Below are 24,441 nucleotides of genomic sequence, written 5' to 3' on the forward strand. Positions count from 1 at the left end.
AAAGTATTTAAGGCTTTTAAGGCTGCAGTCCTAAACTCTACAAGGAAATAAATCCACTGAGCTTTGTGGGACCTCTGCATAGGACTCTCCTGTTCATCAGGTTCCCTGAATCCCACTGAAGTTTAGCCCGGAATACAGTGGTACCTTGGGTTACATATGCTTCAGGTTACATACGCTTCAGGTTACAGACTCCGCTAACCCAGAAATAGTACCTCGGGTTAAGAACTCTGCTTCAGGATGAGAACAGAAATCACGCAGCAGCGGCGCAGCCGCAGCGGGAGGCCCCATTAGCTAAAGTGGTGCTTCAGGTTAAGAACAATTTCAGGTTAAGAACAGACCTCTGGGACAAATTAAGTACTTAACCTGAGGTACCACTGTATGGAGTTTCCTCAAAGCATATCTGCCTCTCCTCATAAACTCCAAAATTCTAAGGAATTCAATTGAGGCGGCCTTGAAGGTGGTCTTTTTAGAAGATAATGTGATAGTCATAGGTGCCAACTCCCTGGGCCCCTGGGTGCCTGAGCACCCACAAAATTCCCCATGAAAGGGCCAGGCACACACAAATGTTAGTGCCAGGGCCATGCACGCTGCATGCCACCCGCGGCCCCAGGGGCAAGTTGGCACTCATGGTTATAGTTGAAGTCTATTCTGCTGCATCTGACTGGTGGCTTGAACACAAAACCCCAGAGTTAGAAAACTAAAGACTGCAATCCTTGCCATATCTGTTCAGATGTAAGTCCTATTGAACTTATTGGGCTTACTTCTAGGTAAGTGGGGTAAGGATTATAGCATAAGGATAACTCCTTAGTTTTCTCATTCTGGAGTTTTCTGGACAAGCCCTCACCATCATGCTGGAAGAGAGGAAAGAGGGAGCTTCCCAGGTTAACACCTTGGTTTTTGACAGTAATACGTGGATTTTATTTATTTTATTTTTATTTATTTTATTTTTAAAAGGAAGACAAAAGGCATATGGAGTCCAAATGGAACAGATAAGCAGCGAAGGAGGTGTTGATATGTGCCATATAAGATTTTTTTGGAGCTCATCCTGCTTAGTGCTGCCCAGAGCTGGGGGGGGGGGGGGGGACTGAAATTTTAGGTCCTGCCTTATCCATCTAGTTTTTCAGTGAAATGCCTCACATATTTTCAATTCCTTTCTTGGCAGTTCTTGCAGGGTTTTTTTTTTTTAAAGAAAAACCCATGTAGATTTTTGACACATATAAAATATGTATATTTTAAGTCAGTTCTCTATGCTGCCTTGCACCAGAGCTTAACCAAGATCCAGTATGGCCCTGTGCAGAAAGAACAAGCTTGATTCTTAATTGCTTGGTCACTAGGGGCAGAAAGCAAGTATGCCACACCCCCCCCCCCAGGCAATAGTGCCATTGAGTCCTCCCTTTTAATTTGGACCTGGGTACTTGAAGGACTGGGACACGGGTGGTGCTGTGGGTTAAACCACAGAGCCTAGGGTTTGCCAATCAGAAGGTTGGAGGTTCGAATCCCCGCGGCGGGGTGAGATCCCATTGCTCAGACCCTGCTCCTGCCAACCTAGCAGTTCGAAAGCATGCAGTGCAAGTAGATGAATGGTTACCACTCTGGCAGGAAGGTAAGCGGCGTTTCCGTGCGCTGCTCTGGTTCACCAGAAGCGGCTTAGTCATGCTGGCCACATGACCCGGAATCTGTACCTCAGCCAGTAAAGCGAGATGAGCGCTGCAACCCCAGAGCCGTCCCCGACTGGACCTAAACGGTCAGGGGTCCCTTTACCTTTACTTGAAGGACCATATTCTCCCATAGGTGTCCTTCATTTCCCTATGGCTCCTGAAGTTCTGCTTCTGGTTCCCCTGCCAGTAGAGCATTAGCATGTCCGTGGGGAGCATTGCAAAAAGCACTATCTATTAGAAAAAAAGCTTATGGACAGGTGGGAAAACTTAAAATAAGGGAATGGTTTTCCTGTTTGAATGTCTCTTGCTCCAAATGATGGGCAGTTTGTTGTATATATGAATTGTCTTGCTAGATCAGATCTATGGTGCCCCTAGTCTACCAATCTGTTTACAACTGCGGTTTGACAGATGTTCTGAATGCTCACAAGCAGGACAGACACCTGATGTCCTTTTCCTGTTTGTATGGCCTGGCACTCCAGTTGTTGTTAAACTACAATTCCCATTAGCCCCGGGAAGCATGGGCAATGGCCAGGGATGATGGGAGTTGTAGTTCAGTAGCATCTGCAGGGCCAGAGGTTCCCCTTCTGTTTACACACGAAAGCTCATACCTTAAAAGCTTATATTTAGTTGATCTTTAAAGGTGCCACTGGAATTATTAAAAAAATATCTTTCATCTTGTTATTTATTATCCCTTCTATTTGGTTATCATTGCTCACTCTCTGGAGGCTAATCTAATCCCTTTGAGCATAATAAGCAAATAAGAGCTTGGGAGCAGTCCAGTGGTAGCCATCCCACACCTGCCATCACTGAGGCTCTTCAAGCATCTTGCTCTCAGGGAAGCCGAGAAGAAGTTGCAGCAGCTTCTCCAAAAGAAACAGTTGTCTTTTCTGTTTTATTATTTAAATAGTTGCTGGTTCTTATTGTGGGAAAATGTTCATGTAAACCACTCTGTGAAAATGTTAGATACCTAAAATAAATGAATAATAAACCATTCTCTTTTAAAGCCAGTGCATGTCGTCCCATTTGACGGTACTGAACTCCATAGGTTAATTGTCACAAAAGTGAGCATGTTGATATAATATCACTGCTGCCTCACTTATTAGGGACTGCTAATGTGATCCATTGAGGTTTCAATTTCATTGACCACTTCCCTTGCTTCCTTTAATGAGCATGATGGGGAGAACTTTGTAGGCTATCTCTTATCTGCCACAGTTGTGTAGTACAACAATGATATGTATTTGAGGTTATTTGATGATAAATGGAATTATTTTATTGAGCCCTGAGCAATGCAGTCTGGAAGGAAGATTCTGATACCAGTGCATATTTGATACCAGTGCATATTTCAGATAGTGATGTAAAACAACAACAGGCACCTAGGTAGCAAGCATTGCTGTTTAAGTCTACAATTACCAGTGAGAAAATGTTTCCAGCTCTGCAAGCCAAAATTGTGATGGAAGTGAATATGTCTGAGTTTAATCATTGTCACATCCTGCTCTTGTCTGCTCTTGCTTTGCTTCCTTCCCCTGCTTTGTATATGGCAGAGCTCTTGAATTGCACAGAATGCTGCTGAGACATGCCTGCTGAAGAGTTCTGTTCTTGAAAATCTGCTATGCAGATTTTCTGGGACAGTGAAACTTGATGTCTCTGGAGGTTTACCCACTCTTGATTCTTTCTGTCTTGGGGACCACAACGTTCTGATGATGTTGTGATTAACATATTTCAGTCCAAATAATTTTGAGTCAGCTTTCCTGCTTATTTGTACCAGGTGCACATTTCTAGGAAACATACAAATGGCTTTATACCACTGCCAATTACTTAGAATCAGGCTGATGCCCTCAGGCAGTGATTTCTCTTGACTCTGATATGTTGCTTCCCACATGGAGGAAGCCATTTCGTCATTCCCAGCGTGAACCATGGAATCTCTTGGAACATTTTGCAAAGATTACACACCCCAGCTGGGTGTACATGCTCTTGACTGCTGTTCCCTTCCATTGGTGATGCAAGATCATACACTGTTCCAGTTGAGGGCAGCCAGTGGTGAGTTTCTCTCTGGAGCCTCTTGTTTCTGTTTCTCCGCCCCCACCAGGAAAAAAGCAACCACCCCTTGGATGTTGCTTAATAAACAGTCTCCTGGGCTAAAGCTCCGGTTCTTCACCACCTCCCTCTGTGACTTCTATTCAGCTTCTGTGAGTAAAATTCTGAGTGAGCAGCAAAGTACTGTTTGACTGTTTCCAAATTTTGGAAAGAGAGTCTGTGGCCTTGGCAGGGCTTTGGATTCGGTGTAAATAGCTACCGTATTTTTCGCTCTATTGGACGCACCGGACCACAGGACGCACCTAGTTTTTAGAGGGGGAAATCAAGGGAAAAAATATTATTCCCCCCCCCAGCCCCAAAGACCAAGGGACAGGCTGCGTGCAGTCTGTCCGCTTCTCCCAGAGCTTCTTGGGGCTGCGGGGTAAGCCTGGGTCCCCCCCCCCCCAGCCCCAAATAGCAAGGAAGCCAAGACAGCGAGCGGGATCCATAGCCGCTCAACCTCTCCAGCCAGGAGCTAAACCTTTCCAGCGCAGCTAAAGAAGAAGACAAGGCAGCGAGCGCGATCCATCCCGCTCACTGCCTTGGCTTCCTCTTTAGCCTTAAGCAGCATCTTTAGCCTTGCACAACGGGATGGATCGTGCACGCTGTCCACCGGGGCTGGACTAGATGACTCCTGGGGTTCCCTTCCAACCCTGCAATTCTGTGACCTCGGATGTTGTTCGGGGTCTCCACCACTGGAGGCTTTTAAGCAGCGGTTGGGGGACCATCTGCCTGGCGTTCTTTAGCTGTGATTCCTACATTGTGAGGGGGCTGGGCTAGATGACCCTCGGGTGGCCCTCCCAACTCTATACAGTCCTACACTTCTGCGGCAGGAGATCCACAGCCACTTCACACAATGCCCACTCCCAATTTTCATTGGAGAGACATGTGGCTTCACTGTCTAGGTAGGTACCCCCCTACCTGCCACTCTTCCCTCACCCCACTTAAGCTGAGGGAATTCCTGCCCAGAGAAGCTCCCAGGTGAGGCAAGGGTTAAGATCTACCTCTGGTAAATGGCTTTGTATCCTCCCTCTTTCCCTTTTCTCTTCTTCTTCTATGCTAGTTCCTTCTCTTCTGTTTTGTTTACCGTAATCTGTTTTTATTGTATACTAAAATAAAAGCTGCAAAGGTTCCTTTTTTATAATATTCCCCCCCTCCAAACTAAAACGTTAATCTAGATAAAAACACTGATCCAGAGGAAAAGAAGGGGGTGGAGAAAGGAGAAAGATAGAGAGATTTTTTAAAAGTTGGCTTCTTTAGCCTTGCTCAGCCTCCCGTGGCTGGAGAGGCGCGCAAGGCTAAGGAGGAAGCGCGCGCAGCGAGGGGATGGATCGCGCTCGCTGCCGGGCTTCCTCTTTAGCCTTGCTCAGCCTCCCACGAGTGGAGAGGCATGTAAGGCTAAGGAGGAAGCGCGCGCAGCGAGGGGATGGATCGCGCTCGCTGCCGGGCTTCCTCTTTAGCCTTGCTCAGCCTCCCACGAGTGGAGAGGCATGTAAGGCTAAGGAGGAAGCGCCCGCAGAGAGGAGATGGATCGTGCTCGCTGCCGGGCTTCCTCTTTAGCCTTGCTCAGCCTCCCGTGGCTGGAGAGGCGCGCAAGGCTAAGGAGGAAGCGCCCGCAGCGAGGGGATGGATCGCGCTTGCTGCCGGGTTTCCTCTTTAGCCTTGCTCAGCCTCCCGTGGCTGGAGAGGCACGCAAGGCTAAGGAGGAAGCGCGCGCAGCGAGGGGATGGATCGCGCTCGCTGCCGGGTTTCCTCTTTAGCCTTGCTCAGCCTCCCGTGGCTGGAGAGGCACGCAAGGCTAAGGAGGAAGCGCGCGCAGCGAGGGGATGGATCGCGCTGGCTGCCGGGTTTCCTCTTTAGCCTTGCGCAGCCTCCCCGCGGCTGGACAGATTGCGCAAGGCTTTTCTAGAGGAGGGAGAAGGGACTGACTGACCGTGTCAGTCCCTTCTCCCTCCTGGGGAAAAGCCCGCAAGAGCCACATGAAGCTTGTGTGTGGCTCTTGGGGGCTTTTTCTGCCTGCCTCCCCCCCTGCATTCGCTCCATAGGACGCACAGAGTTTTCCCTTTAGTTTTTAAGACGGAAAAACTGCGTCCTATGGTGCGAAAAATACGGTACTCAGTCAGTTCAAACTGACTGGGACGGGGGTCTTCTGTGTCCTTAGCTTCCGCCAGGGTGGGATCCTGGGCAAATGGGAGAGTTGGTCAGGGGTTTTATATACAGTGGTACCTCAAGTTACAAACGCTTCAGGTTACAAACTCCACTAACCTGGAAGAGTTACCTCGAGTTGAGAACTTTGCCCCAGGATGAGAATGGAAATGGTGTGCCAGCGGCAGCAAGAGGTCCCATTAGCGAAAGCATGCCTCTAGTTAAGAACAGTTTCAGGTTAAGAACGGACCTCCAGAACAAATTAAGTTCATAACTAGAGGCACCACTTTATTTATTTATTTATACCCTGACCATCTGGATGGGTTTTCCCAGCCACTCTGGGATTAAAATACTGTATTAAAATTCACATAGAGAGAGTTGTAGCATCTCCATCATGCCTCTAGGCTTAGTTGATGTTGCAAGTGCTGATGGGCAGATACCTGGGCTAGAGTAATAGTGTTTTTAATTAGTGTTTGTTACACTCTGCTTTTTCAGAGAGGTTAAAGAGGCTTTCCTGGGTCTCCCAGTGGTCTCCCATTCAAGCAGGTCCATCTTCCTCATTTGTAGGCAAACTGAGGCCCAGGGGCCGGATTTGGCCCCATCGCTTTCTAAATCGCAATCAGTGTGTTTTTACATGTGTCTTTTATTTAAAATGCATCTCTGGGTTATTTGTGGGGCATAGGAATTCGTTCATTCCCCCCAAAAAAATATAGGCCAGCACCCCACAAGGTCTGAGGGACAGTGGACCGGCCCCCTGCTGAAAAAGTTTGCTGACCCCTGCTACCTCTTTGCTTCAGCAGTATAACACAATCAAGTGCTCCCTTAGATTCAGAATGGCCAAGCCTTTCAGATGCATGCTACTTCCATTACAATACGTTCCAGGTATTCTGGAAGAGTCTGACTCGGAAATTTTATGATGCCCTAATTCAGCTAGCATCTGATTTAGCATGTTGGGGTTATATATATGTATGCATGTGGTATTTCTCTATCTGCCTGCCTCTGTATTTATTCATTTGTTTCATAAATTTTACTGATTGATTGTAGAAAAAACTCCAAAGTGGTTTACAGAAAGATAAAACAATAAAATTATCACTAAAAAAATTACACCATAATTTAAGACAAACAGAAAATTAAAGCCACAGTAAAATAGACTAAACAAATTAAAACTCATACAAGCTTTCTAGACACCTGGGAGGCTTGTCAAAATATGAATGACTTCAGCAGGCTCCAAAAGGAAGACAGCGAAGGTGGCTGCCTGATTCCAAGAGGCAGGTCTGTGCCTTCCTAATTGCATCCTAACCCGAAGGACAGTAACCTGAAAAATCTTGATTGCAGCTTTGAAAATGATCAATTTGTGACATTGTTGGCCCAGTTCAAGTGCTAGGACTCCACTTAAATGACTGAGGACTCAGGTACCTTAAGGGACATTGGCTCATCTGCCCTGACAAGGATCAGCTCCTGAAGTCCTGCTCATCTGCCACCACTGAAGTACAGGCAGGCGGTGAGTTTGGGAAGCAGATCCTTTTGCATTATGGTACCAATGCTTTGGAAAGCCCTTTCCAAGGAAGTCCATGGGGCTTCCCATGCTATATGGGAAGGAGGGAGATGTCGTTGCGCCACCCCTTGGTGTGTGGAATGCCGCAGGGCTCAATCCTCTCCCCAATGCTTTTTAACATCTTTATGCGCCCCCTTGCCCAGATTATCCGGAGCTTTGGGCTGGGTTGTCACCAATATGCTGATGACACTCAGCTCTATCTGCTGATGGATGGCCATACCAACTCGATCACTGACCAGATGTTTGGAAGCTGTGGCTGGATGGTTTCGTGGGAGCCGATTGAAACTAAATCCTTCAAAGACAGAGGTCCTCTGGCTAGGTCGGGATGGCATGGGGATGAGGGACCAAATCCCTTCTCTTGGGGGGGCCCAATTAGTGCCATTGCCTTCTGTTAAGAGGTTGAGTATAACCCTTGACGCCTCCCTTTCCATGGAGGCGCAAGTTACAGCAACAGCCAAGGCAACATTTTTCCCCCTTCGCCGCATCAAGCAGTTGGTCCCTTACCTTTCCCACCCTGACCTGGCCACAGTGATCCATGTGATGGTCACCTCCAGGCTTGACTACTATAATTCGCTCTACGCGGGGCTGACCTTGAAGCTGTCCCTGAAACTCCAGCAGGTGCAGAATGCTGTAGTGCGGCTCCTCACGGGGTCTCTGCCATGGGAGCATATTCACCCAGTGCTTTTCCAGCTGCACTGGCTCCCGGTGGAGTACAGGGTCAGATTGAAGGTGCTGGTTTTGACCTTTAAAGCCCTTCACGGCCTAGGACCCTCGTACCTACGGGACCGCCTCTCCTGGTATGCCCCACGGAGGACCTTAAGGTCCATATATAGCAACACCCTAGAGGTCCCGGGCCCTAAGGAAGTTAGATTAGCTTCAACCAGAGCCAGGGCCTTTTCAACACTGGCTCCTGCAGTGGAATGCTCTGTCTCTTGAGATCCCAGGGCCGTGGGATCTGATCTCTTTCTGCAGGGCCTGTAAGACAGAGTTGTTCCACTTGGCCTTTGGCTCAGAATCAGTTTGATTCCCTCCCCCTCTTTCTTTTTCCTTTCTCCTCCTATGAAGAGATTGCTCCCTAATTGTTTTAATGTTGTATCTTAATCTTTTAAATTGTATTTTAATCAATTTGTTTTTATTATTTGTTGTTAGCCGCCCTGAGCTCGGTCTTGGCTGGGGAGGGCGGGGTATAAATAAAAATTATTATTATTATTATTATTATTATTATTATTATTATTATTTTCATTTTGCCAGCTAATTAAAACCTGGCTCTTTGGGAAAGGCTGATGGCTGACCTCTCTAGTGTTACAAATGATATAGTATTGTTTTATTGCTTTTATAGATATGTTTTACAATTTTAGACACTTTGGACTCCTGTATTTAGAACATCTCTGTGTGTGTCATTAATGTACAAACAAACAAACAAACAAATAAATAAATATTTTCAGGAAAAATCTTGTGGTGCCTTAAAAGCTAACAGTTGTATTATGGGATAAGCTTTCATGGACTCACACCCATTTTGTCAGATGCATCCTGTGTGCTACAGCAGTCTTTTTTAAATAAACGTTGTCTCCATTCATTAAGTTACTTACTTATTTTGTGAAACAGTTCAATTTTAGAAAAAGGAAATATTCTCTCTCTCACTCTCTCACACACACACCCATGGGAAAATAAAGAAGTAGAACATGTTCCATTTCAGAACTCATTCTGTCCCTCTTCACAGGTTACTGCTTTCATTTTGAAAATAGTTGCATGTTAATGTGCTAGGCTTGTAAATCGCTTCTTGCTTGGTTACCCCCGCCAGTCAGAATCACCTGTAGCCAACTAGGCAGGGAAGTTGTCCAATAGTTAGGTCTTATTCATTTCCTTTTATGACCACAAATCAGACAAGCTGGGAGCAATGTTTGTGGACTACAGTCATACCTCATGTTATGTCCACTTCATGTTATGTTCTTTCAGGTTACGTCCCGCAGCGACCCGGAAGTACTAGAAAGGTTACTTCTGGGTTTCGCCGCTCGCGCATGCGCAGAAGCGCAAAATGACGTCACACACATGTGCAGAAGCAGCGGATCACAACCCGCACATGCGCAGACGCGCCGCTGCGGGTTGCACTCTTTTCATGTTGCGAACAGGCCTCTGGAATGGATCCCATTTGCAACCAGAGGTACCACTGTAGTAACTTTAGTGGACTTTGTCAACAATACACAGATCTGACTGGCAGGATGAGTTGATCCTTCCCAAGTTTTCTCCTTGCTGTCATTTTAGCGAAAGGTACTCGAGCTTCCCCTTCGCTGCTCTCCTGGAACTGGTGACTCTCTTCCCCTTATCCTGTTCTGATATTTCAGTGGCATGGTGTGCCTGACCCTTTCTCTTTCCTCCCCTAGTGTTTGAGACCTGTGCATGCTGCAGTCTCACAGAGCATCTTCCAAAGAAGAGGAAGCACCTGCCAGTTGTGACTTGATCCCAGACGCCCTTGGAATGACACTTGCTACAGACTACATGAGAGATTCGGAGCTGGCCCTTGTGTCTCAGTGGCAAGAGCTCTAGCTCTGTAGCCCACCAGGCTTTCCTCCTAATGCTGGGCAAGAAAAGGAGCTCACCTCAGCCTGGCAAAGAGACGTTCCATGCCCTTGACAGCTCAGAGGGGCTTCATCCTCACAGCTTCCTGGGAGCTGCTCCCGAGCACATCTCTCCTTGCCCTTGGTGCACTTCGCTGTGGCACTCCTGGTGTGACCTTCGTACTCTTAAGCCTTTGCCATTTCTCTTTGCTCTGTTGCCTGTTTCCGGACTGGATCATGGGGGTTCCTCACCACCCCACAACTGTTGGAGGAAGGGTGTGAACTTTGAAATGGCACCTGTGAAATGCCAGGGACCGTCTGCACACACAAAGTTGCCACTAGTTGACACAAGAACTGGCTGACTGCCCAGGCATCCTCTCTCTGCCTGCCTCAGGATCCCACAGGACACTCGCCTTGCCTGCTGCTCGCCATGTTTCTACTACTGCCCTTTGATAGCTTGGTGGTTAACCTGCTGGGCATTTCCCTGACCGTACTCTTCACTCTGCTCTTGGTTTTCATCATTGTGCCAGCCATTTTTGGAGTTTCCTTTGGCATCCGCCGCCTTTACATGAGAACCCTGCTGCAGATATTCCAGGTGAGTCAAAATTCCTGATGTTGCTGTGAGTGGAAGGCAGCAAGAATTAATACCCTCCACTGGATGGGATGTGTCCGCAGTCAGGGTGACTCAGAGCTTTTTGACAGCAGCAGGCGTTGCAATCAACGTTCAGGCAAGGCTTTATTTGCTCTGGGGCTGGCTCTAGCAGCTGTTGTCAATGCCAAGACTTAGCCCTGGAACGTATGACGTTGGAGTCAACGAAGATGACCCTGAGCAGGTGCAAAGTGCTACTAAATAAGTAACTACAAAGTTTCCCCATGCATCGGCAAGTGGAGAGAGTTTCCAGAGCAGAGGGCAGGGTCAAAGAGCCCGTTAGCACTGCAGTCAGTTTTTCTAGAGTTTTAAGAGTGGGCTTTGTGGACCACCTTGCACAAAAGGGTCTCCCTAAGGAGGAGTGGGCACAAGCTCCCCTCTGACACCGTCCAGATCACTTTCTATATGGGCTGTGATTGGTTTGGGAGGCAGACCCCCCCCCCGCCCCAGTCTGCTCGTGATGGGCAGCTGTGTGAGCAACTGTGCTCGCGTAAGCAAATCATATATCATGTTGAGTTTAGCAAATGAGAGAAGAGCAGTCAATGAAAGTGCATCTGCTCTGCATAATTTTTTTTGTTTCCCTGAGGTCCACATCTCCTGGAACCTAAATGCACACCGTGGGCCTTTGTGCTCCAGTTCTCTTTCTGATCATTAATTCTGGGCTGGCACAGGCATACCTTTAACTCCACCTAGGAAACATGCTGAGGGTTCCAGCGCACCCTCCTCTCTCCTTCTCTTCTTGTCTCTCTCCAGCCCTTCTGTCAGCTGGTTTCAGCATTACATTTACTATTTCTAAAGTGATTTCAAATCAAAGTGTTCTGCAGTAGACCACATCATCACCATTTGAGCTCAATTTCACCTGCGTTGGTAACAGGCACACACAACAGATGCTCTTAAATGTCTTTTTAAACATATGTTTAGAAGTGAGGGGTTCAAAGAGAGTGGCATGTCAAATTGCATACCCTGTTCTGAATTGCTTAACCCTGCTTAATTGTGGGCTTACACCGGCTCAGTGCATGTGGGTCACTATTGCAGCTTTCTCTTCATTTCAGTGAGGAAGCTTTGGGCAGACTCTTCTGAACTCTGAGAAGCATATCTTAACCAGTTTTAGAATCCTCATTTCAGAACCATACCAAGAAATGCTGCAGTGTTCTCAGCCTGAGAGATGGTTGTGTGCTTCCTCCACTGGACTTTGGTGGAGAAAAAGCCTGTTGATCGAGGAGGAGTGTCGGCCTGTGGTGCAAGTTTAGTGCCCTGAATATTTTAGTCCTTAGCTGTGTACCAGTTCAGCAGGGAGGAGGAACAGAAGGCAACCAGGAGTCCAGTTGTGGGTATATGGTGCCTTGGAGGGGAGAGGCTGACCTGGGCATAAGGGGGAAATGAGGCTGGCTTCAGGCAATCACTTGAAAAGCTGCCCAGGGTTGTGTCTTGTTCTGTGGCTGGTTGGGGCAGAACATTAGGAGCACTGGAGGTGGCAGGGCAGGGAGAACTTTGCCTGGCTAGGTTGCGTGAACCCAGAACTGGCCCAGCAATTGGGCAGGGTGAGGCCCCTGCCTCAGGTGGCAGAAGCCCCCCAGGCGGCACTCCCGGGGGTGCCCCACTGCCTCCGTCAGTGATGATGAAGCACTGCTACCAACAACACCAATTTCAGGCAAGACTGCAGCCATTTTTGAACAAGATCTCACCAAAAACCAGCCCAATCTTGTTTGAAATTGGCGGTGCCCAGCAGCGCATGTGGCTGCATTTGCAGGTATGGGCAGGGGGTGGTGAGTGTGCAGGAGCAGGGGCAGGGCGGCACTTCCCGTTTTGCATCAATCTGCCAAAGAGGATGTGGTGTCCCTGCATGAGCCACGTTGATGTGCATCTTCTGCCGCAACCAGCTGTCTGCTTCATGTCAGTTCCAGAGGTCAGGTAGGCAAAAGCTGGCAAGGGCATTAGGCAACAAGCAGAGCTCTGGCCCTGACTGGGTTAAGCTGGCTTCTTGCTGTTCCTCATGTAACTTGGAGGTCAGCTGGAGAAAGGATGTGTGTGCAGGTATGGTTTTCCCTTTCCTGAACTTCCAAGGATTTGCTTTTTTTATTTCAACAAATACCATATTGACCTGAATAAAGCTGCACTTCCCCCCAAATTCTAACCGTGAAAAGTTAAAGTGTGGCTTATATTCACGACCTTACGGTATGCAGCCAGTAGCGTGGGGCAAACAGTGGCACCCACCCTGCGCGTAGTCCCCCGCCCCCCCCTAAGACCGGGAAGGGAGAGAGCAAGGAAGGGGAAACGCTGCTGACAGTGTGTGTGAGCGAGCGCGCGCACACACACACACAGAGTATGCAGCCAGGAGCAGCAAGGAAGGGAACGACTTATATTCAGGTATTCCCCCCCCCCCCCGCTCCAATTTAAAAGCTGCGGCTTATATTCAGGTGCGGCTTATTTTCGGACCAATACGGTGCTTTGGAAAAGCTTTGGCTGGACCAGCCCTTTCCTATTTTCCAGGCCTCCCGCTTTGTGGGCTGGAAGCCTCCACAGGATGCTATTGTTATGATCCAGGTCCCATCCTTCCCAGAATTTGATTCGGATATATTTATTTATTTTAAGCATTTCATGGGCTGTATTTTTATGAGAGGACAGCATCTGAAGCAGGCTACCAAAAAGAAAGAAAGATTACAAGCATCAGTAAGCAACACTAGCATTTCAATTGCCATCAGTAAAACAGGCAATACAAACCAGGCACTGCAGCCAGAGAAAGGCATCCACAACCAGATTAAACCAGCAACCAGTGAAAGCATCCTGTTTGCCTGTGAGACAGGCCTTTGTTTATTATGAGGGGCCAGGTCTACCCTTGTCGGAGCAGGGAACTCAACAAACCCCACTAGGCAAAGCAGCCTTGTGTCCTGTTCATTCTCCTCTAAGTCGCTGCTCCTAGAATCATAGAATCATAGAATCATAGAGTTGGAATAGACCACAAGGGCCATCGAGTCCAACCCCCTGCCAAGCAGGAAACACCATCAGAGCACTCCTGACGTATGGTTGTCAAGCCTCTGCTTAAAGACCTCCAAAGAAGGAGACTCCACCACACTCCTTGGCAGCAAATTCCACTGTCGAAGAGCTCTTACTGTCAGGAAGTTCTTCCTAATGTTTAGGTGGAATCTTCTTTCTTGTAGCCTGGTGTTGCCCACCCTGATTCCAAGTGGCTTTCCAAGGTCCTATCCCAACCACTCACAGTCTTACCAGCTTAGGCTGCTGGGGGTTGCTTTCCTGCACACCTAAGAGAGAGCTTCCTGGAGCAGACGAAGGGCCTGTTGTCCTGTTCCTCATCCAACAACAGACAACCAAGCATCCAGAAAGCTGACAAGCGAGTGATGAAGCCAGTGGCCACCCCTGTTTATCTCCAAGATCTGGTATTCAGAGGTGAACTACTAAATGGAGATGTGACTGTTGCCCATTGGTAGGGCAGAAGGCAGGAAGGCAACTAGTAGGGGGGAGCCAGAGCCAAGTCAGTCTACTTTTGTCCCCATCCTTCTCCTTTGCCGAGTTCCAGAAGGGCAACATGGAGGCAGTGGTGATGGAGGAGGAGGAAGCTGACTTGGTTGTAGGCAGGCTGGTCCAGGGGTGGCTAAGAGCAGACTGAAGTTGGTGGGACAGTTCCCCATTCACCCTAATGGACCGGCCTCCACTGTGTTCACTCTGGTGGTTGGTCCACCCATCCTCTTCCCTGAACTCGTCCAGCTGTTTTGAAAGCCATCTGTGTGAGTGTCTCTTGCCACATTTCACAGGAGTGAGTTCCAGGTCAGTTGTGTGTGATTGGTAGGATTCTCCTTTTTCCACTCTCTTGTCTTGCAGTGGGCAACGCTGAGGATTGAGCGTGGGGCCAAAGAGAAGAAGCACCCGCTTTATAAGCCCTATGTGAATGGTAAGAGGCCTTGCTGCCGTCTCTCTGGGGGAGGAGGGGTGCGTGGCGGGTTTCGTTCCCCTCACTGTGTGTCTGCTGCAGGGATCATTGCAAAGGAGCCCACTTCCTTGGAGGAGGAGATCAAAGAGATCCGGCGGAGTGGTAGCAACAAGGCCCTGGATGCCCCCGAGTTTGAACTCTCTGACATCTTCTACTTCTGCCGCAAGGGCATCGAGACCATCATGGATGATGAGGTGACCAAGCGCTTCTCGGCCGAAGAGCTGCAGTCTTGGAACTTGCTGAGCAGGACCAACTACAATTTCCACTACATCAGCCTGCGCCTCACAGTCCTCTGGGGCCTGGGCGTCCTGATCCGCTACTGCTTCCTCCTGCCACTCAGGTAGGGCCTGGGGCCTCTCCTGGGAAAGACTGAGCTGGGTGATGGCCCCACCGCAACCGGGGCTCCCTATGGTCCAGGGATGGGGAACCCTCCAGCCAGTGTTGGACATTAATGCCCATCTGCTCCTGCCAGCAGGGGTAGTTCTTAGGGATGATGGGAGTGTAGCCGAGCAACATCTGGAAGAACCTCCCCACTTGCTCCAGAATGAAAGCTTGGGGGGGGGGTGTTTCATGTTGTGCCTGCCCCATGGTGGAACTATGTTAGCGGCTGGGGTACCAGTGCAGTTGGTGGTCCTGCCTCCTCAGGGTTCTCATCTCTCTCTCTCCCCCCCCCCCCGCAGGGTAGCCCTGGCTTTCACTGGCATTAGCCTCTTGGTGACTGGCACAACCATGGTGGGTTATTTGCCCAACGGAAGGTGAGTTCTCAATAGTGGGCACCTACAAATACTCTTAACTTGCTTTGGGTACTGGGATTAAGGAGCAAACATCAGAGGAAAACTAATGGATTTAAATGTGGACTCCCTGTTTCTGCTCTTGTCTCTCTGGTCAGGCTCTGTTGGTTCAACCTTCATATCACCATTTTGCCCTCGGGCAATTAAACGTGGAACAAAAGTGGGCGAGACTTTTTTTTTTGTATTCTTCTCTATTTGGGCGGTGGGAAGGGGGAATTGCCCTCAGCATCTCAAGAAAATTTGAATACCGTATTTTTCGTCCCATAGGACGCTCCGTCCCATAGGACGCACCTAGTTTTTTGGGGGGGAAATAAAGGAAAAAAAATTTTCCTTTATTTTCCCCCCAAAAGAAGGTCCGGGAAACCGAACCAGGTCGAGGAACAGCGGGGTGGCGGCGCTGCGCCTCCCTGCTGTCCCCCAGCTTGTGGGGCTGGCCAATGTCTGCCTGGCGTGAGGGGCGCCCTGAAGCAGAGCGCCCCTCGCGCCAGGCGGCAGGCTGCTATCCGCAGCGTGGGGAGCGCTGCAGGGAACTCCTGGAGGGCTCCCCACGCTGCGGGTGTCTGCCTGGCGTGAGGGGCGCCCTGAAGCAGAGCGCCCCTCGCACCAGGCAGCAGGCTGCTATCCGCAGCGTGGGGAGCGCTGCAGGGAACTCCTGGAGGGCTCCCCACGCTGCGGGTGTCTGCCTGGCGTGAGGGGCGCCCTGAAGCAGAGCGCCCCTCGCGCCAGGCAGCAGGCTGCTATCCGCAGCATGGGGAGCGCTGCGGGGAACTCCTGGAGGGCTCCCCACGCTGCGGGTGTCTGCCTGGCGTGAGGGGTGCCCTGAAGCAGAGCGCCCCTCGCGCCAGGCAGCAGGCTGCTATCCGCAGCGTGGGGAGCGCTGCGGGGAACTCCTGGAGGGCTCCCCACGCTGCGGGTGTCTGCCCGGCGGGAGGGGCGCTCTGCTTCAGGGTGCCCCACCCGCCGGGCGGCAGGCTGCTATCCGCAGCGTGGGGAGCCCTGCGGGGACCTCCCGCAGGGCTGCCTAGGGTGCGGACGTGTTCCCGAAGCGCCGGGCGCTCTGCTTTCAGGGCGCCCGACGCTCCGGGAAGGAGGCTGCTATCCGCAGCCTAGACATCCCTGCGGGACCTCCTGCGGGGCTGCCTAGGGTGTGGATGTGTTCCCGAAGCGCCGGGCGCTCTGCTTTCAGGGCGCACGACGCTCCGGGAAGCAGGCTGCTATCCGCAGCCTAGACATCCCTGCGGGACCTCCCGCAGGGCTGCCTAGGCTGCGGATGTCTTCCTGAAGCCTGGAGAGCGAGAGGGGTCGGTGCGCACCGACCCCTCTCGCTCTCCACGCTTCAGCGAAAGCCTGCATTCGCCCCATAGGACGCACCCAGATTTCCCCTTCATTTTTGGAGGGGAAAAAGTGCGTCCACTGGGGCGAAAAATACGGTAACTGAGCAAGAATCTTAAAAAAAAGGCAGAGCAAAGGAGAAATAGAACTCTGTTAAGATGATGCCATTCTCACTAAAAGGTCAGAGCCTATCAGTATATCCAGAAGGCTAGCCTTTCTGCCTTTCACCCCAACCCTCTTGAGTCACACCAGTCCAAAGGGGGCTTCCCTGAGATCTCCCTCTTTTTGCATGTGTGCAACTTGTGCAAAAAGCAACTTGTGAGGAAGCACCCCCACCACAGGGCTGCTGTTGCACAGGCTTCACACGGCAGGCTCCAGCCCTTTCTTAAAAGTGGGTCCATTGACCAAAGCCACCAGTCCAGGAAAATGGTAGGATCCTTCTGTCTGCACTCACTGGATTTGGAGTCGTTCCTCATCAGGGGATCATCAGAAGAAAAGGATGGCTGCGGTTTTCTCTTTTAAAGCCATGCTGCCACCTGTTCCTTCATGTAGCCCTATCTTTAGGTTTGTAAGTGCTATTTTGAGGAAAGCAGGGGCACCTAGACATAGATGGTTACTCTGTGCTATAGCCGTTGTGATAGTGTGTTTTTAATAGATTTTTAAAATAAACATATGCACATAGTTTTAATATTTAATATTAAGCATTCTATTACGGTTGTTGTTATTTTCTTTTTTCTAGCTGTTCCTATTTTATCTGCAAGCTACTCTGAGTACCTATTAGGGAAAAGGGTGGAGAATGAATGAATGAATGAATGGCCACAACAACAACTTTCAATTTAATCAGGTGTTTGCCCTTTAGGTGCAAAGAGTTCCTGAGCAGGCACGTTCATCTGATGTGCTACCGGATCTGTGTGCGAGCTCTCACAGCTATCATCACCTACCACCACCGGTATGGAGGGGATGGGAGGGAGGTTGTAGTACACATGCCCAGAAAAGGGGGAATGTTGACTGGGGCCTGTGTGTTGGCTGCATTTCTGTGGCTTTCATTTTAAAGAAACAGAAAGAGGAGAGAACAAGTTTTTAGATCTTATGGCTGCAAAAAGAATGCCTGATAATGTGAGAAGCCAGGAAGGTGGTTGAACAAGAATCCCAATAGTCAGAGGGTACGATCAGTGCCTTTACAGCTCCTCCTTATGTCTTCTTAAATAAAGCATCAGCAAAACATCTGTACAGCAACACCAAAACACGCAGAAGCAAAACAAAGCTATTTTTAAAATCACTGGCTGTTCAAGGGACATTTTAAGCAACTGCATAGGCCTGTTGACATTAGAAAGTCTTCAAGAGAAATGTGAAAGTCAAAAGCAGTGGTGCCTGATGACTCTCTGTGTCCTGGCTTACGGCCTCAGTATCCGCTCTAAGTACTGGATACATGGTTCAACCATTCCTAAGCTGTGTTCATAAGCAAAGATGCTGTCCCAACACTTCCCAGGTTTCTCCTGCTCTGCTTTTAAAGACGCTTGCCTAGAGCTGTGCTCCGAAACACCTAAGGACCGCTCCCAGTGGTTTCACATAGAGGTTAAATAGCATTGGCTACAAAATAGTGCTCTGTGGAACCCCCTAGCACAGGTGCCAGGGAATGAACACTCTTAAAGTGCTCCTCTCATGGGGAGGAACAGAACCCCTGTGCCCATTGCACAGAGTCAGTCTCAGGGGAATACCGTGGTCAGTGGTCTCAAAAGCCAGCGAGAGATTGAGTCATAGTAACAGAGCTGTACTCCCCTGATACAGGGGCAACCAAGGCCTATTTAGTTCTGAAAGTCAGGTTTAAACCCAGATTTGAGCTGGATAATCAGTGTCATCTGCCACTGTCCCCAAGAATGACATGTTTAGCAATGTAGAATACATTGTGCAAACATGGGACACAAATTAATATAATTTATATGGGTCATAGATCTGAGGTTTCTTTGACACAGAACTTCAGGATTGTTGGTTTGTTTGTTTTTTAAGTTCAGAACACATAAAAACCTGATTGTATCTACTGTGTGTGAACTGTGCCATTATCTGTGTGGCAGGGCATTGAGGTTGCTTGTTCCTTAAGGATAGAAATTGGGGGAAGAAGGACACATGGAAGGAGGCCCCCTGCTGAATGCTTTTCCAGGACAGGCTGAGCTTGTGCTTCAGCCTTTTTCTTTTTTTCTTTTTTCTTTCCTTTGGCTAATCTCTTTTTCTTTCCCAACTTCAGGGAAAACAGACCCCGCAATGGAGGAATCTGTGTGGCTAACCACACGTCCCCGATTGATGTCATAATTCTGGCCAGTGATGGTTACTATGCTATGGTGAGGATGGAGAACCGTGTGTGTGTGTGTGTGTGTGTGTGTGGAGGATTACTGTGTAGCAGCAGAAGGTTCTTGAACATAACATTTATTGAAAATACTGGATTCGTTTTTGAAAAATCAGGGCCATTGCCCAATTCTGACAGGCAGCATTGGTGGCACTGGGTTGTTTTTAAACCAATCTGTCAATGTGCCCCTCCCAACAGCCATGGGGAGGAAGCATGTTCTGTTCATGCTGCTACGATGTGCCCACCACCCAAAGGAACAGTCATAAGATAGGAGTGTGGAGGCCGTTTGAACTCTCCTTGAGCATCCTCGCTGCTCCTGGCTTTTTCTTGAACCTTGGGAGCTCCTCTGCAGGCAGATGGGGGAATCCTTTGGCGCCCTTGGTGGTCTCTGGAGAATGTCAGGTGCTTGGGTGGTCTGCTGCAGCTATTTGCACACTCCTGAGCTTCTTAGCCAAGAGAGACCTGTGTTCCTCTGCAGCCCTCCCTGAGGACCCTGTGCTTTTGGACAAAGGGAGGACAGGTGCCTCCCACATTCCATGATGGGTGGGTAGCAGTCAGGTCCCACATTCTCACCTTCCTTAACGCTTGGCATTCCTGCGGGATGGAGAGTTTTATACAGACAAAGGTATCTTCCTCTGCAAGTAGAGCTGCTTGATGTTGGCATGGCTGTCTTAATGGGAGGCTGCTGAACCAAAGTCTCCCCCCACACCCTGGCTGACCTATGACCTCTTTTCTGTTCCTCAGGTGGGCCAGGTCCATGGGGGGCTCATGGGGGTAATCCAGAGGGCCATGGTCAAGGCTTGTCCCCATGTCTGGTTTGAACGCTCGGAGGTGAAGGATCGCCACCTGGTGGCTAAAAGGTGGGTGCACAATCTGTCCCTGCTCCATATGCCCAGCAGGCAAGGCTTGTGGGTTGTGCTGCGTATGGTCTGGGGAGCTGCAGCTCTGACTGGTGACAGACTTGGCTACCTGGCTGATTTGAAGTTGAGGAGCTTGCTTGGTGGTTGCTGCGGCTGCTGGAATCTTCTTCTGGATCAGCCAGGCATGTACCTCTCAGTGATACACACACATGCTCTCTCTCTCTCCTTTCTACCTGCAGGCTGTCCGAACATGCTCATGATAAAAATAAATTGCCCATCCTTATTTTCCCTGAAGGTAAGCAAGAATTAAGGAAGAAGGGTTAAGTCCCAGGGCTCTCTATAGTCATGGTGCCCCAGCCACAGGATGGATGAAAGCATCCTATTAAACATATAAACTGTAGAGGCAAGTAAAGGCTGGAGGGACTCACAGTCCTGAATTCCAAGTACCTAACAGAAAGCAGCCACTTGGGTGGGGAGAGACTGAAGGCCACTCTATCCCTGCATCTCTATGGCCCACAACTTCTTGGCTTGGTATGGTTCACCACTGAAAATACGTTTTGTTTGAAATTGGATGTGCCACTCAGACTTCATTGAAAGCTATGCCCTTGATTTATGCCGCATTCTCACAAATACACAGGCTTCCCCACCCTACCCCACCCCCATGGGAAAGTCCTCTGTCCCACCATTGGTGATCCCTATTCCTACAGAAATGGCCATTTCTTTTCACAGGCACTTGCATCAACAACACTTCCGTGATGATGTTCAAGAAAGGGAGCTTTGAGATTGGTGCCACTGTTTATCCGGTTGCTATCAAGGTGAGAGCTGTTACCATTGAGCAAAGCACTCTGAAGCTTGCTAGGTAGACCTTGGGGACTGGAGGATAATGCCACTGTGGTCTGTATGGAGCCAGGAATGCTGGAGAGTTGAGAAGCCCTGGGAATTTCTGGCAAGAGGTTCCAGAATCTTGTACTATGCAACACAGGCCCTGCAACTTTTCACAACCTCTCAGCCTGTTATGCCATTGAAAGTATTTACTCTTGGGCTTTACATTGGACACGTTCCACTGGGGAGTTCTGTAGATGAGCCACCTTGGAATGATTGGGAGTGATCCCCATTTATTCTTCGGGACTTTCATAGGAGAATTCCCCACTAGCCTATGCCTATTTGGACTAAATTTCAGATCCATGGAATGTGTTTGGGGCACATTCAAAACTTGCATGAGCATGTAGAGAGTTGGGTAAAGCAGGCCACTGCACGATGGCACACAGACAGAGGAATTTGAGCTGCATTGCTCTACACCTTGGGGTGGGGACCTATGGCCCTTCTTGAACTTTAAGCTCCCAGTCCCAGCAAGCATGGCCAGTGGCCAGGAATGAAGGAAGTTCTAGGTCTTCAGCAACATCTGCAGGTTCCCCACACTTGGTCTTCCCCACAGTGAAAACTGGGCATGTTGCTCTCTCAGCCTAATTTACTGATCTCATGGGGTTGTTGTGAGGATGGAACAGGATAATCTCATGTAAACTGATCTGAGCTCCTTGAAGGAAGAGCTGGACACTGCTGTTTAAGAAGGATGTTGACAAGCTGGAAGGTGTGCAGAGGAGGGCAACCAGGGTGATCAAGGGTCTGGAAACTAGCCTGAGGAGGAAGAGGGGTTGATGGAGTTTGGTATGTTTAGCTTGAATAAGACTGAAAGGTGAGATGATAGCCATATTCAAACATTGTAAGGACTATCACATGGAAGAGGGAGCAAGCTTGTTTTCTCCTGCTCCGGAGGGTAGAACCCAAACCAGTGGGTTCAAATTACAAGAAAGGAGATTCCGACTAAACACCAGGAATAACTTTCTGACAATAAGAGCTGTTCAACAGTGGCACAGACTTCCTCAGAAGGTGGTGGACTATACTTCATTGGAGGTTTTTAGACAGAGGTTCGATGGACATCTGTCAGAGATTCTGTAGGTGCAGAGTGTTGGACTAGATGCCTCTTGAGTTCCCTTCCAACTTTATGATTCTATGGATGCAAATATCATAAATGGAAATCCTTTATTGAAAGGCAGTTCCTACAGGCATATTTCTTGCCGTGTGTTGAATGTGGCATAAACCTCTTTTGCTTTCAGGAGGTGTTGAGTTCTCTCTCTTCCCCTCCCTCCCCTCCTTTTGTCCTTCAGTATGACCCCCAATTTGGAGACGCCTTTTTTAACAGCAGCAAATATGGCATGGTGACTTATCTGCTCAGGATGATGACCAGCTGGGCTATAGTTTGCAGTGTCTGGTACCTGCCGCCAATGACCAGAGAGGTGGGTACCTGAACTTGGAGTAGGGTTGTTATCAGAGAAATGGCAGCCATCCCCACCAGGCTCCTTTCTGCAAATTCCAACCAGCCTTTGTTCTTTTTTAGCCTGATGAAGATGCTGTGCAATTTGCCAATCGGGTGAAGTCTGCCATTGCTAGGCAAGGGGGTCTTGTGGATCTCCTGTGGTGAGTCCTGAAGCTGATGGATTGGGAGGATGGGGAGAAGCTGGGAGTCATGCCATTGGTCCACCTGGCCCAGTGCTCTGGACACATTTTGCTTGGAAAGCAATGGCTCTACCTCTGAGCTCTGCCCACTCAGGGAAGGGCCGTGAGAGTAGCATCTTCCTTACCTGCAGAAGGTCCCTAGTTCAGTCCCCAAAGGCATGTGTGGGCAGGGCAGGAGATGTCCCTTGCTGAAAACCCTGGAGAGCCTCTGTCAGGGTAGACATTCCTGGGTTAGATCAGCCAATGGTCTGCATTTGTATAAGGCAGCTTCCTAAGTTTCTGTGTCACAGTCATGTTGGGATGTGGATGGGACTCTATCCTGGCTAAATCTATGGCTTCCTTGGGCTCAGTCTACATGTTAAGATTCCTGCATTGCAGGAGTTTGGAATAGATGATCCTCCGGGTCCCTTCCAAGTCTATGATTCTATAATTATGCAGAATTCCATGGTTCTTTCTACTACATTTTTAAGAGCTCAAAATCAGCTGTATGCCAGTAGAAGAAGCCTCCTTCACCTTTAAAAGATGTGGGGAGGTTGATTTTAAGCTGGAAAAGAATAGGGAGAGTAAAGACTTCAGGAATGTTTCCATGTTTGGCAGCAGCCTGCATAGGATGTTCTCTGTTTAAAGAGCAATGTGGTGGGGAGAACCATGGACACCGGCCTCAGCTGTGGCTTGAGCCTCCAGCAACCCAAAGAGCTAGCTGCCTGTGGCCTGCAGCGCCTGCAGCCAGCCACTGCTGAGCCTTTTCCACAGCCTTTTCCATGTAGACATGGATTATGTGAGTGGGGCTGGCCAAGCAGCCTTGAAGGCGCTGGCTGTGGTGGGGTAAGCCCATGCGCCTGAGGCTTCCTCCTTAGCACTGCCACATGATAAATCTGCACACAGCGGCTGTGAGTAGAATTTGCAAGTGCAGTTTTTCCCTTCCTGCTTGCCAGGGCTGTACGTTCCCTCTTGCACGCTGGTGCTTTTAGCCAACAGGGGAGTAATTTTCTTTTCTTGTCCGTCTGCCCTCTCCCTCTCCCTTTTTCTAGGGACGGAGGCCTGAAGAGGGAAAAGGTGAAGGACACCTTCAAGGAAGAGCAGCAGAAGCTCTACAGCAAAATGGTTGTGGGCAACCATGAAGACCGAAGCCGCTCCTGAGCTTCGTGGAGCAGGGGCTGCTGCAGGACTGACAGCCTCCACCTCCTCCCAGCCTTCTGGAGCACATTCTTGGCTGAGCTGACGCTCCAGGCCAAGGTGGTGCTGCCCAGAGGCTCATCAGCAAGAGGCCTTATTTCAGCTGCAATGGCTTGGCTCGCTGCTTAGACAGCCACAGTGGAGAACTTTTCCCACAATGGGAGTGGCTGGATGGGCTGCCCCACGTTTTGTATCTGTGTGACGGTGCTGGAGAATGCCTGAGTGCGTGCGTGCGCATGTGTGCCTGCACTGGAAGCTGCTGTGGTTGCAAGAGCAGCTGGACTTGTTGAGCCCCTGCTGCCTGTGGTAGGTGCCCCCAGCAGCTTCCTCTGCCCTTTGCAGCCCCAGGGAAAGGCTCTGTCCTCTTTGCATTCTGTCTTTTCACTCTTTCTCTCCCCCCCCCCCAAAAAAGAGAACTGACTGAGACTGCATAGGGTCCCTTTGCATTTTTTAATTAAAATATATAGAGATGGAGCTTTGTGCTGAATAATCCCTCTGCTGTTTTTCAAATGGAACCGCAAAGATGGTGCAGCGCTTTGGCTCTCAAAACTGGGAAGGGGCCTCCTTAAAAGAAGTGCCAGGTTAAGGAAGGTACAAGGCCTTTCCCCTTCCTCTTTGGCATCTTTTGTGTGTGTGTGTGTGTGTCCTACTTGGACACAAGTGGCTGGGTGCAGAAGTGGCTGCACTCTGTTAGAGGGCAGTGAGATGGCCAGTTTGGGACACAGAAAATATCACCACTATAGCAGGAAAAGGTGTGACCCTGGGTGGGGAATTCTGCTTTGCCCATTCCAGGGAGAGGCCACATATATCCGTGGCCTGAGCTTCACCCACATCAACCCCTGCTGA

General features: G+C 49.5%; 1 protein-coding gene across 4 annotated transcripts in view; it reads left to right on the forward strand.

Annotated features, from left to right (window-relative positions):
* The window catches only part of GPAT4 (glycerol-3-phosphate acyltransferase 4), a 29,037-nt gene extending 4,968 nt beyond the window's left edge, over positions 1-24,069 (forward strand). For 3 of the 4 annotated variants that reach the window (XM_083456617.1, XM_083456620.1, XM_083456618.1), the window contains exons 2-13: positions 9,813-10,581; positions 14,473-14,542; positions 14,624-14,921; positions 15,262-15,336; positions 17,564-17,653; positions 18,947-19,040; positions 19,790-19,905; positions 20,145-20,200; positions 20,635-20,720; positions 22,071-22,199; positions 22,301-22,380; positions 23,451-24,069. In XM_083456617.1, coding sequence (XP_083312743.1) covers positions 10,417-10,581; positions 14,473-14,542; positions 14,624-14,921; positions 15,262-15,336; positions 17,564-17,653; positions 18,947-19,040; positions 19,790-19,905; positions 20,145-20,200; positions 20,635-20,720; positions 22,071-22,199; positions 22,301-22,380; positions 23,451-23,559 — 1,368 coding nt within the window. In that variant the 5' untranslated portion in view covers positions 9,813-10,416 and the 3' untranslated portion in view covers positions 23,560-24,069. Of the gene's footprint in view, positions 1-3,721; positions 3,845-9,812; positions 10,582-14,472; positions 14,543-14,623; positions 14,922-15,261; positions 15,337-17,563; positions 17,654-18,946; positions 19,041-19,789; positions 19,906-20,144; positions 20,201-20,634; positions 20,721-22,070; positions 22,200-22,300; positions 22,381-23,450 lie in introns of those variants that run through there. The other variant, XM_083456619.1, reaches the window with a different exon arrangement.
* The last annotated feature ends 372 nt before the right edge of the window (positions 24,070-24,441 follow it).

The sequence above is a fragment of the Podarcis tiliguerta genome (genome assembly GCF_965153285.1).
Source record: "Podarcis tiliguerta genome assembly, chromosome: 8".
In the NCBI taxonomy this organism is placed as follows: Eukaryota; Metazoa; Chordata; class Lepidosauria; order Squamata; family Lacertidae; genus Podarcis; species Podarcis tiliguerta.